This window comes from Xenopus laevis, chromosome 8S (assembly GCF_017654675.1).
Source record: "Xenopus laevis strain J_2021 chromosome 8S, Xenopus_laevis_v10.1, whole genome shotgun sequence".
NCBI lineage: Eukaryota > Metazoa > Chordata > Amphibia > Anura > Pipidae > Xenopus > Xenopus laevis.
This window is the reverse complement of record NC_054386.1, coordinates 103393147-103406400: the sequence shown is the minus strand read 5'-3', so window position 1 is coordinate 103406400 and position 13254 is coordinate 103393147. Positions and strand designations below refer to the sequence as shown.

The 13254-nt window shown below is 44.7% G+C and overlaps 1 protein-coding gene across 2 annotated transcripts; it reads left to right on the top strand.

Annotated features, from left to right (window-relative positions):
• The first annotated feature begins 562 nt into the window (after positions 1–562).
• On the top strand, positions 563–11883 carry muc1.S (mucin 1, cell surface associated S homeolog). Of its 2 annotated transcripts, XM_018233640.2 has the most exons (7): positions 568–754; positions 3474–4957; positions 5037–5110; positions 5365–5501; positions 6009–6127; positions 6455–6598; positions 10500–11883. In XM_018233640.2, the coding sequence occupies exons 2-7, from the start codon at positions 4859–4861 to the stop codon at positions 10563–10565; spliced, it is 639 nt and encodes a 212-aa protein (XP_018089129.2). In that variant the 5' UTR covers positions 568–754; positions 3474–4858; the 3' UTR covers positions 10566–11883. The 2 variants fall into 2 exon arrangements, 1 of the variants encoding a protein (XP_018089129.2); XR_005963793.1 differs by lacking the exons at positions 5365–5501; positions 6009–6127; positions 6455–6598; positions 10500–11883 and having other exon boundaries at positions 563–754.
• Positions 11884–13254: the final 1371 nt, after the last annotated feature.

Below are 13254 nucleotides of genomic sequence, written 5' to 3'. Positions count from 1 at the left end.
AATTTTCTTATAATGTGGGGGGGGGCCTGGCCACCAATTTTTTTTTCTCATGTGGGGTCCTAGCCACCAATATTATTTTTTATGGGGGGCCTGACCACCAATATCTTTTTATTTTTTATTAACATGTGGGAACCCTAGCCACCAATATTTGTTTTGTTTTTTTTACTGTTTGGTGGGGGGCGGACCTGTAGGTGGGGCTTGTGGTGGGCGCAGCCCAGGGGGCCCAGGAAATGTTGTCGTATGGGGCCCTGTGATTTCTGATGGCGGCCCTGCAGGGACGTGCACCTACCGTACATTTCTGAGCTGACAGTTAGGGGATGAGTGTTGCCTGTATGACACACAGAGAGGAGGAGGAGGAGGAGGAAGGGTATAGGAGGGGGTGAGGGCACAGGTAGATGGCAGTGGGTGAGGGTGTAAGGCAAGTAGGTGACAGGTATAAGTATAAGGATTAAGGATAGCTGACAGTTAGGGGCTGAGTGTTGCCTGTATGACACACAGAGAGGAGGAGGAGGAAGGTGGGGTGGGTCCAGCAGGTGTCAGGTATAAAGCTGTGGGAAGGATCCAGCACTTCTCAGTTGAGTCACAGGTGGATAACGGAGCGGAGTCACCTGCCCAGAGCCCGGGATACAACTGCCACTCGGGGGGAGCCAAGTAAAGCCAATCCCAGGACTTAGAGAGAAATAGTGATCCAGTAGCACAATGTCTCCCTGTGTGACAGTCATGTGCCTCGTACTCTGCACTGTACTTGCCACAGGTAAGTGGCCCCTCTTGCTCTCTTAGTGGCATCCCAAGGGTGGGGGTAGGGAGGGCTAGGTGCCATATGGACGCCAGTTGGGTGGTGCCCAGTTCCAAGTTGTCCTTCTCATCTACCCTGTTGCCCGGCATGTTCAGGTTTAGGGGAAATGTTCCCACTGATACCCCCTACCTGGGTGCCTGTGCCAGGCGGTGACGTGGTTAATATGCCAGTCTGTGTATTACATGGGGCCCCCTGGGCACAGTATGGTCATATTGGGAGTCAATAATATCGGGTGCTTTAATAACATGGGCACCCGTCGTTACAAAGTGCAGCCAAGTGGCACAATGGGGGCACTCGCTCCTTGTGTTCAGAACCCCCCAGGGGCAGTTTGTATTACAGTCAATGAGAGGAAGGGGCAGTTTGTATTACAGTCAATGGGAGGAAGGGGCAGTTTGTATTACAGTCAATGGGAGGAAGGGGCAGTTTGTATTACAGTCAATGGGAGGAAGGGGCAGTTTGTATTACAGTCAATGAGAGGAAGGGGCAGTTTGTATTACAGTCAATGGGAGGAAGGGGCAGTTTGTATTACAGTCAATGAGAGGAAGGGGCAGTTTGTATTACAGTCAATGGGAGGAAGGGGCCGGGGCAGTTTTGGGGGCTTCTTTGCTGGCAGTTCATCCTACAGTGTGAAGGCCCCTGCTTGTTATTGTACATCACTATGGAACGTGTGGGCGATATATAAGGCTTCAGTACAGACCTAATATAGAGTTGGATAAATCAGTGGGGGGGAGGCAATGATGATTTTCAGAGGGATATTAAATCCCTGTACCCCCATACACCCCTCATTGCTTGCTGGGACTGCTACTGGGGGGCACAGAACGTATGGGGGCAGTAAAGGGGAAGTAACAATGGTACATTTATCTCATGCGACTGCACAACTCCCAGTTCCCACCCCCACCCTCCTGTGTGGCCCCTCCATTGTCTCAGCTCTTTACCTCCCTAAAGTGAGGGGCCGGATCTGAGCCGCATGCCTGTAACCCTAGGAAGGTGCTGGGGGGGGGGAGTTTACAGGTGCTTTGTGGGTGGGAGCTAATTTGTCTCTACGTTGGCCCCTATCACTTGCTACTGACACATTGCTCAGTCCTCAAGGGGTTAAACCTGCATTAATCCACTGTGACCCTGAATTCCTTTAGGGGGCTGCAAGTTACAGGAGAAGGGGCCCAACATATCCCCCCCTCCCCCTCCCAGTTACTGGTGTGAGACTGGGCACAGCTGGTTACACACAACTCAATCCCTTTATTATTCTCTGTAAAGAATCAGTCCCATGTCTTTCTATGGCCTCAGCCACACAGGAGGTTCCATATAAAATGTGCCCCATCAGAATGTGCCTTTGTAATGACCCCCCCAGCTCCTAAGCCCCCCTCTATAAGTCCATTAGCTCAGGCTTATTTGCTCACTGGGCGGCCCCCCTGCCATATACCTTGTATCACTGACAGACACACTGCAAACTCATCTCCTGCCATATACCTTGTATCACTGGATCTTACCCACAGATCAATCCCTTATATCAATGAGTCTCTCTTCCCCCTCCCCTACACCTTACTCCTTGTGTACCTCCTCTCCTTTCTATCCCACTCTCTCCCTCCCCACCTGCCCCTCCTCTCCTTTCTACCCACTCTCTCCCTCTCCCACCTGCCCCATCTCCTCTCATTTCTACCCACTCTCTCCTCCCCACCTGCCCCTCCTCTCCTTTCTACCCAACTCTCTCCCTCCCCTCCTCTCCTTCTTTCCCCCTGCCCCCCCTCCTCTTATTTCTACCCCACTCTCTCCCTCCGCACCTGCCCCTCCTCTCCTTTCTACCCCACTCTCTCCCTCCCTCCTCTCATTTCTACCCCACTCTCTCCCTCCCCACCTGCCCCCCCTCTCCTTTCTACCCCACTCCCTCATTCCCTCCCCACCATGTTCCAGCAGTAAATTTCCCATGTGTATTTGTTCTCATTCTCTCCCCAAACACCCTCAGCCCGCACCCCCCCTCGTCTTTATCAGTGCCGTGTCCTACTGACTGGGAGGGTCACTGGGGCAAATGAACACCCAGTGGAATCTATTGCCCCCTTATGCCCCTGCCATTCAGTCTGGCTGTGGATCAGATGCCAGTAGGGCTAGGGAAGTTCCCTCTTGGGGAAGGGCAGTAAGACGGGTCTCTGAGGAGTGAGCTGAACTACACAAAACAACCCCAGACTCCCAGTCGCTGCATTGAAGTAAGAGCTGGAAATAGATTGTCAGCTCTGTGCAGTGAGTGTGAGTAACTTGGGTGGCACAGTTACTAACTGAAGCCCTTCACTCTGTATAGTTCCCAGGTGACTCTGTGTTACTGTTACTCTCAAAGTAAAGCTGTTTTGGAACTGCCACTCCCAGCAGAACTTATGCCATGCTCCCTCTTGTAGTGTTGGAGGAGAGGGTGTAAGTGCTGAGTTGTTACTCAGTTAACTGCTTCATTACTGGAACAGGCCACACAAGGAGCCTAGAGGTGCCCATTGCCAGGCTCATCATGTGACTCCACCTGTTGTGCCAGTTAGGTTAGGCGAGTAGAAGGGGCTGCCAATAGAACTGTGACTTTAATTACTTCTTTTTGTGCCCATCGGGCAACTTGGCATATGAACCCCCAGCCCCTTCTTATTTCTTTTTCACTGGTTTGTTTCTTGCACAAGTCTCTCATCAGATATTCTCTATATTTCAGCTAGCGGAAACGATGGAATGAACACCACCACCACAGCTCAAGAGACCACCTCTTCTACTACAGTTACACCTGATACTACTCACATTACTAACAGTACTGCATCTCCCGATGTTACTCATACCAACAGTACTGTATCCCCCGATGTTACTCATACTACTAACAGTACTGCATCTCCTGATGTTACTCATACCAACAGTACTGTATCCCCCGATGTTACTCATACTACTAACAGTACTGTATCCCCAGATGTTACTCATACCAACAGTACTGTATCCCCCGATGTTACTCATACTACTAACAGTACTGTATCCCCTGATGTTACTCATAACAACAGTACTGCATCCCCCGATGTTACTCATACTACTAACAGTACTACATCTCCTGATGCTACTCAAACTACTAACAGTACTCTATCTCCAGAAGTTACTCATACTAACAGTACTGCCTCTCCCGATGTTACTCATACTACTAACAGTACTACATCCCCTGATGCCACTCAAACTACTAACAGTACTTTATCTCCCGATGTTACTCATACTAACAGTACTGTATCCCCCGATGTTACTCATACTACTAACAGTACTACGTCTCCTGATGTTACTCATACTAACAGTACTGCCTCTCCCGATGTTACTCATACTACTAACAGTACTGTATCTCCAGATACTACCCGTACTAACAACAGTACTGCATCTCCAGATACTGGTACTGGCCATACTACTAATAGTACTATATCCCTGATACTACCAAAACTACTAACAGTACTGAATCTCCTGATGCTACTCATACCACTAATAGTACTACATCTCCAGATACTGGTACCAGCCATACTACTAATAGTACCTCATCTCCTGATACTACCCAAACTACTAACAGTGCTGTATCTCCCAATGCTACCCTTACAATGAACAGTACTGCATCTCCTGATACTGGTACCAGCTATACTACTAACAGTACTGCATCTCCCGATACTACTCATACTACCAACAGTACTGCATCTACCAATACTATCCATACTACCAACAGTACTGCATCTACAGATACTTCTCATACTACCAACAGTACTGTGTCTACCGATACTACCCATACTACCAACAGTACTGCGTCTACCGATACTACTCATACTTCCAACAGTACTGCATCTACCGATACTACTCATACTTCCAACAGTACTGCGTCTACCGATACTACCCATACTACCAACAGTACTGCATCTACCAATACTACCCATACTAACAACAGTACTGCAACTCCTGATACTAGCACCGCACATACTACAAATAGTACTACATCCCCTGATACTGGTACCATCTCTACTGTCAATACCACTGCATCTAGTGCTAGCACACTGCCGGTACAGAACACAACTACTCCGAATTTTTAACATGTATGTGACCATGAGATTCCTCACAGATTATGTCACGGCTTATGCAGACGCAAACTCTGCGGAATACAAGACTATCGAGAATGACATTGTACAATTTGTGAGTAGAACGTCAGACATTAGTTGTTTATGATTCATGGGCAGCAATGGCATTGGTCACATTGTCTTTTCTTTTGCAGTATAATAAAACGTTCGCTTGCTCGAATTGTGCAAAGAGAAGTACCTACCGAGGAGTAACACTCCTTACACTCCAGTGAGTACCTGTCTCCCTTTGGCTTACAGCTTGTTTCCATTAGAAATGAATATTCTTGTAAACCAAAAACAGGAGAGAATTGTCTATCCTCCTACAAACTACACACCACAGACCTGTGGAAATAATTGCAATGCTATCAATATGATATCAATTCTAAAAACATGGAAATCATGTGCCTGCCATATATTGATCATTACTATCATGCAATTCAGTAGACTGTGCATTTCTTGAAGTTTTCGTTTCTCTCTTTGCAGACCTGGTTCAGTTATCGCCAACACAAGGTTGTCCTTCAGCGACCAAGAAACTCAGACCAACGTCCAGAATATAATAGAGAGACAATTATCTCAAGATGGCAACAAGATTGGAGGGCATCAAGTTTCCGATGTCCGAAGTAAGTGAGATCTGTTTCTATATTGCTGTACTTTGTATTGTAAGCTTGGCAAGATGCTCCCTGCCCTACTGGCTGTTCTAAAGGGATTTTACAAGGCTCTGTATAGTACACTGAACTAGTGGGCCCTAGAGAAGTCACGTGTGATCTGTAACCTAAGTGCACTAAGTACACAAGATGGGTAATGTAATATGTTGTCCTCTGGTCTTGCTTTTGCCTAGTAAATCTCTCAATCTCATTGTGAGATGATGACTAAGGTGTCCCTTGAACCTCATTATCTGATGGGGGATTGCAGGGAATGTAATGTTAAACAAACACTTTTAGGTGGGAATCTAAACCCTTCCCAAAACACACAACTGCATTGTCTAGAAGAATGCGCTAGGCACCTGGCATGGTGTTGTGTACAATAGAGCTTCACCTCCACTAGGTAAAGTTTTGACCTACATTCTATAGCACATGCAGAACATCTATGGTGGCAACTCAAAGGTTCCTATTTTCTTTTCATTTCAGCAAGTACATCGCCCATAGACAGTGCAACCACAGGTCCTCCAGTGCCAGGGTGGGGGATTGCTCTGCTTGTTCTGATGTCAGTCATTCTGTTCATCGCCTTCATCTTCATAATAGTCATGGTGAGTTCCACATCTCCAACCTAATATCTCCACTTTAATTCTCTCTTACAACTTTCTTAATCTTAACCCACTTATGGTTTTCATCTTCCTCCTCTTCTTCCTTTATCTTCTTCCTGCTCTTCTAGAAATAGTTTTACCCTCCTCCCAATCCTCTAGAGGTTTCTTCATCTTCCTTCATTATCCATCCCCTGCTCTTTGTACCTTTCACCATCTTGCTCCTGCATTTATACGACATCTCTCTTCTGGACCTACTGTATGTTCTTCATGTTTCTTGTATGTTGATCCAATTTTCTCTATCTCACTAAACATATTTTTCTTCCTACTTAGATAACCAATTTATGTCGTCGTAACAACAGTGGTTTAATGGATGTGTTTTCCACTCGAAGCTCATACCACACCATGAGCGACTATACATCTCATCAAACACATGGTCGTTATGTTGCACCTAACAAATACAATGCATATAATGAGGTAAGACATTGGCTTGCCAGACTATGTGGCCACCGTCTGCAACTAAAGTTGCCATCTATTTCATCAAACTTTTCCTGACTTGAATATTTAGGAGTATATTACAGAATAGTTGGAAAATGGACTAAGATACTAAGGTTGTTTTGAACAATTGAGCAGAGGAACCATCACGGTTAGGGTGAGAAGGACTAAAAGGAGCTGAAAAACCCTCCATAATGCAAGACTTGCAGTGAAAGCCTCATTCTACAAACATAGCACTTAAATCTGGAAATCAGACACTTTAACCCTAACTATCTATGGGCAGAGAAGTGGTTAATCCTTATAAAGGAGGCACTAGGAGTAGTGGAAGGGCAGTTTTCCTACTTAAAGGGATACTGTCATGGGAAAAAAAAATAATTCAAAATGAATCAGTGAATAGTGCTGGTCCAGCAGAATTTTGCACTGAAATCCATTTCTCAAAAGAGTAAACAGATTTTTTTTATATTCAATTTTGAAATCTGACATGGGGCTAGACATTTTGTCAATTTCCCAGCTGCCCCTGGTCATGTGACTTGTGCCTGCACTTCAGGAGAGAAATGCTTTCTGGCAGGCTGCTGTTTTTCCTTCTTAATGTAACTGAATGTGTCTCAGTGGGACCTGGATTTTACTATTGAGTGTTGTTCTTAGATCTACCAGGCAGCTGTTATCTTGTGTTAGGGAGCTGCTATCTGGTTACCTTCCCATTGTTCTGTTGTTTGGCTGCTGGGGGAGGGGGTGATATCAGTCCAACTTGCAGTACAGCAGTAAAGAGTGACTGAATTTTATCAGTGCACAAGTCACATGACTGGGGGCAGCTGGGAAATTGACAATATGTCTAGCCCCATGTCAGATTTCAAAATTGAATATAAAAAAATCTGTTTGCTCTTTTGAGAAATGGATTTCAGTGCAGAATTCTGCCGGAGCAGCACTATTAACTGATTCCCATGACAGTATCACTTTAAGTAATACTTATGCTGTATGGTATCTGTCTGTACAGGCTAAGATCAAATATAGGGGCTAAATTGTGCTTATAATAATATAATAATAATGGTGGCAGTATAAATGTAGTGCAAAACTGCAGAGCTGTGTTGGGAGGCTGCAGATATGAAGTCTGGTATCTGGATTCTGTTCATATAAAGCATGGCTGCCTCTGATGGGGTCTCACATAGAGCTAATTCAATGGCTGCAGATGTGGGAGTAAATACTGTATAAAAGGTATATCCAATTAGGCTAATGGGACGTGTGTCTGCACTACATATATCTAAAGAATGTCTAAAGATTCTCTACACTATTATAAGCATTACAGACCCACACGCCACATATTTTCACATAACTTAATTTTTTTTGTTATATATTCAAAGTTAAAGGGGAGCAGGAAGGTTGGGTTAGGGGAGCTTATCCAGGATATGATTCTGGCTAATGATCCAAACTAATGTGTTTGCAATAATAACAGGAGTTGCACATCGGGTCTCTCCCTGATCCCTATCCTCTCCCTGAGTTAATCATTCACTGGAGAGCCCTGGGGCTGAATCAATGCAACAGCGAGTACCATAGTTACAAGTCTGATTAGCCTGTACCCTGCTCAGTCGATTCAACTTAATTCAACTCCCTGCTCTGCTCTTTTATATGCTCTGCTCTTTTATATGCTCTGCTCTTGCTCTACCATCTACACTGTACCCCTGTTTCACTACATGATATGTACTCCCTGCTCTTCCATACTCTCTGTTCTTGCTCTACTACCCACTCTGTACTCCCTGTTCTACTACATACTCTATTCCCACTGCTCATTCAACCTTATTCTGTTCAAAACTCACCTTCTGAAATGCTCCGTATCACCCTTGTGCCACACTGTGCCCTGTATATCGCTCTTTGACCCAACCTAATGTGCTATGCTGTGCCCTGTATATAATGACCCATTCTGTATCTCTCACCCACCCTAGTGTTGTACTGTGTGCCCCCTATCTAATGCCCAGCTCTCACCCACACATTCTTCCTCTTCCTAAGTTTTATCCGTCTGTGCCCACAAGCTTCCCATCCATGTCTGGGCACTGCCCTTGTTCTGTTCCTCCTGTGTCCTGTTCCAACAGGATAACTGAGCCTGGAGCTTGCTGGTTGCTAGAGGTTAGATCTGCATCGAGATGTTTGCATAATAAACTTGGACAGCCTTCTGGGAAGTGACGGATTCAGGGTGACCTAGTCCTGGGACATTCATGGCTCTCACACAATAATAATTACTCCCTGTAATAACATTCTGCCGCACTGTCCTGCAGTCACCTGCCAATGTCTGACTCAACTGCTCAACGACCCTTCCATGTATATCCCATGTGCTCCATGATATGATGTGCACATTCCCTGATGGCACCACCTCAGTAGGACTCCATATTGTGTAAATGGCTTCTATTGGCAAACACTCTGGGATTGTCTCCATCCTGGGCTACACTACCTCTGTGCCCTGATGTAAAGTCATTGTAGGGGACACAAACAGTAGCCTCAGTTTCTACTGCTGTTGCCATGTTTGCCAATTTGTTCTGTAGCCACTTCTGTAGCCAGATGCAGATACTGACCCTACTCTACAATTATTTCTCATTTTTTATTATTAACATGTATTTATATAGCGCCAACATATTGCGTAGCGCTGTAAAGTAAATGTGATTATACAACTAAATCACATGAATTACATACATAGAACATATGGAGTTACATACATCACAATCAATACAGGTACAAAAGGTGAGGAAGACCCTATACAAAAAAGCTTACGCTCTAAAGGGAAGGGAGTAATACACAAGGTGTGGGAGTGGGCAAGATGGAATTAAGTGGGTGAGAAATGTGGTACTGTATGTGGTGTTGCGTTTGGTAGTTAAGCAGAGTGAGGGGAGGCTTCTCGAAAGAAGTGCGTTTTCAGAGATTTCTTGAAAGCAGAAAGGTTGGGAGAAAGTGGGACAGACCGTGGGAGAGAGTTCCAGAGGAGGGGTGCAGCCCTTGTAAAGTCTTGAATGTGAGCATGTGAGGAGGTAATGAGAGAAGAGTTGAGTAGCAGGTCAGTAGAGGAGAGTAGTAAGCGAGTGGGTGAGTATATAGAGATGAGTTCAGAGATGTAGGGTGGAGCAGATTTATGAAGTGCTTTGAAAGTCAGTGTCATTAATTTGAATTTGATTCTGAAAGGTAACGGAAGCCAGTGCAGGGATTGACAGAATGGCGAGGCAGAGGAGGAGCGGTTGCTGAGGTGTATGAGCCTCGCAGTAGTGTTCATTATGGACTAGAGAGCTGACAGTCTCTGGAGGGGGAGGAAAATTAAAATCCCAGTCATCTGTACGTGCACACTAGCCCTGTGCAATTTCTGCTCATGCAAATTTACTCACTATAAATATAGTTGAAGATTAACCTCACAAAGAAAGGTTTTTATGGGCAGGGCAATACAGAAGGTTCAGATGAATGACTTGCCCCTCCTGTTCTACTTAAGGAATTTCCTGCTGGTGTGACCCCATAACCTTGACTCATTTGAGTTCTTTGACCCATGGGCCCTGCCCAGATAGGGAATCTCCTAATGGCCAGAGAGAACAGTGTGTCGTTTAGGAAGGTCCTACAGGCAGTGGTAGAATATGAACATGGAGATAAAATAGGACAATATGAAAGAGGGTTTTGGGGTGCTAACAATATTCCTTTAAGTTATGAGAAGACTAAATCCGTGTTCCACTGACAGCCTACAGGCCATGACTAATTACAATGACAATATCATTAGCCACAGTTGCCGTTAAGACCTGACGACATAAGACAAATAGGGAAGTAGCAATGGGATTAAATCACAATAGTAAAGAAATTAGATCGCATCTTGGCTCATTGTGTTCCTACCCTATTGATCAACACATCACTTCTCTCTCTTCAGGCTGGCAACGGGACAAAAAACAAGTTTTCCTACACAAACCCGACTCTTGAAACCAACGACTTGTAAGAAGGTGGAACAGAAGAGGAGAATTGTGCTCCCCAGGGGAGCTTGCTTTAAACTTCTCACTGAACTTTCCCTTGAATGGACTCAATGCTGGAGCCATGACATAACAGTATATTCTCTCTATGGACACAGTAATAAGAGCAGGGACTAATGATGTTTCTTCCAGCACCAGTAAGCCAGTCCTTCTGTTTGTATCTAAATGAAAAGTGTGAGCAGTTTCGGCTGGCCTGGCACCCAGCTCAGAAAGCAGTGTAATAAATGGGAGACTGAAGGCCTGACTGGTCACGAGGAACTCACGTTAGGCTAATGATCTCCTTATGAATAGCCGGCCTGCCTTCCAACAGTTGCCTGGACTCAGCGCTATCAGGAACTCGCTGTTCTGTTCTTGTTCCACTTGCTTTTTTCTGCTTTAAATTTGCTCCCTGAATCCACAGCTCAGAATAGGGATTGTGTTCAGTGTCCTCGGCCCATAGTCTTCTTCTCTAGTGGCACCTGGGCACATTGGGCATATGAATAGCAATCCCTTGTGTCCCCTGGAGAATAAACACCCCCTTACACTGTGGCTAATCTGCTGCTTTACCAGTATGTTCTGGATGCAGGGTCCGGAGAATGTCACACTCTTTCCTTAATGAGTGAATGATGGTTCCTTGCACCCCAGGCTTTGTATATAGACAAGTCTTTCTATGTCATGTGGAGAGAAGAAGAGGAGCACTAGTAGCTAAGAAGTGCCAAAATCCTTCATTTAAAGCTTTGCCTGGTTTTACTTGCACAGTCAGGGAAAGCCACTATCTTCTCCTATACCCATAGCCAAACTTTATATATAATGTCATTTATTGTTCACTCTGTGCCCATTTACAGCCCCAAATCTAGTTGCCAGGCTAAAGCATCATATGCCAATGAGTTATGTGAGACACACACAGGACGGCTGTCTGGATACAGGAATCTCACAAGGAATTACAAACTGTCCCTGGAAATAATTCGGCAACAATACCCCCCCCCCATTCTTTCCAGTGTTGGACAGTAGGGAGCCATATTTGTTGGGCACAAGAGCCTTATTTGATATATAATGAGATTAGTCAGTGTTAATGGCTGTTACCTGAGAGACAGTGGGGGGTGAATTGTACAATTGTTACCTGCTCCTTATTGTTACAATATTCCATTGTGAGCTGCTCAATATTCCCCCCCCCCAGCCTCACTCACTCACTATGGCTTCTCTCTTGCACATATTCCTGATCTGTCCTGTATTTATATACAGTATTTGTATATCTGCTGCATTATGTATGTTCATCATGATTTGTTGGAAATAAAGCCATGCAAAAGAGCCGACACACTGTTGTCTATTTGTAAGTACCAAGTAGGGGGACTTGTAATCATTTTATCCTCCTTGGATTTAGCCACAATATCTGCTTTTACAGCCTGGAAATAAAAAGATTTACCTGGGATTACTACCCAACTGTGGGTTAACCGCGAGGGTCCCACGGGTATTGGGCCGACCCCCACATCACTATTAGGCCAAGAGGTCTCATATGACCCTGCACTACTGGGAATTCTCTGGAGGGACAATTCCTCTGGGATTATTGAATAACTGAATTTTGTAAGAAAAGGACAGTGGCCAGGGAGATATTAGGGGAGACTGAATGGACCGTCTCCTCGCTCAGAAACTACTGTGGAACGAGACTATTCCTATTTAACGACTGTTGTTTCCTGTTAACTCATCTGGGGATTAATACTGATTACTATCTGAGTCTATAGGGGCAAATCCCTACCTGTTTAATGGTCAGTTATACTAAGCATAAAGAATTTTGGGTTGTCCTTCAAATAACACTTTGCTGTACATGACCATAGGCTCATACTCTTGTTTATATAAACTATAGTAGTACTTATCTGTTATCTACTGTGTATCCTGTGCTTGAATGGCTGCCCCCATGGCTACACAGCAGCTTGTTTATATAAACTATAGTAGTACTTATCTGTTATCTACTGTGTATCCTGTGCTTGAATGGCTACCCCCATGGCTACACAGCAGCTTGTTTATATAAACTATAGTAGTAGTTATCTGTTATCTACCGTGTATCCTGTGCTTGAATGGCTGCCCACATGACTACACAGCAGCTTGTTTATATAAACTATATTAGTACTTATCTGTTATCTACTGTGTATCCTGTGCTTGAATGGCTGCCCCCATGGCCACACAGCAGCTTGTTTATATAAACTATAGTAGTACTTCTCTGTTATCTACTGTGTATCCTGTGCTTGAATGGCTGCTCCCATGGCCACACAGCAGCTTGTTTATATAAACTATATTAGTACTTCTGTTATCTACTGTGTATCCTGTGCTTGAATGACTGCCCCCATGGCCACACAGCAGCTTGTTTATATAAACTATAGTAGTACTTCTCTGTTATCTACTGTGTATCCTGTGCTTGAATGGCTGCTCCCATGGCCACACAGCAGCTTGTTTATATAAACTATAGTAGTACTTATCTGTTATCTACTGTGTATCCTGTGCTTGAATGGCTACCCCCATGGCTACACAGCAGCTTGTTTATATAAACTATAGTAGTACTTATCTGTTATCTACTGTGTATCCTGTGCTTGAATGGCTGCCCCATGGCTACACAGCAGCTTGTTTATATAAACTATAGTAGTACTTCTCTGTTATCTACTGTGTATCCTGTGCTTGAATGGCTGC

What these genes read in the sequence shown, in the direction of transcription:
- muc1.S (XM_018233640.2), top strand. Translation starts at nt 4,859, where the DNA reads ATGTATGTGACCATGAGATTCCTCACAGATTATGTCACGGCTTATGCA. An exon ending in AGAATGACATTGTACAATTT is followed by an intron (nt 4,958 to 5,036) that starts GTGAGTAGAACG and finishes TTTCTTTTGCAG; the next exon opens with TATAATAAAACGTTCGCTTG. An exon ending in TCAAGTTTCCGATGTCCGAA is followed by an intron (nt 5,502 to 6,008) that starts GTAAGTGAGATC and finishes TTTTCATTTCAG; the next exon opens with CAAGTACATCGCCCATAGAC.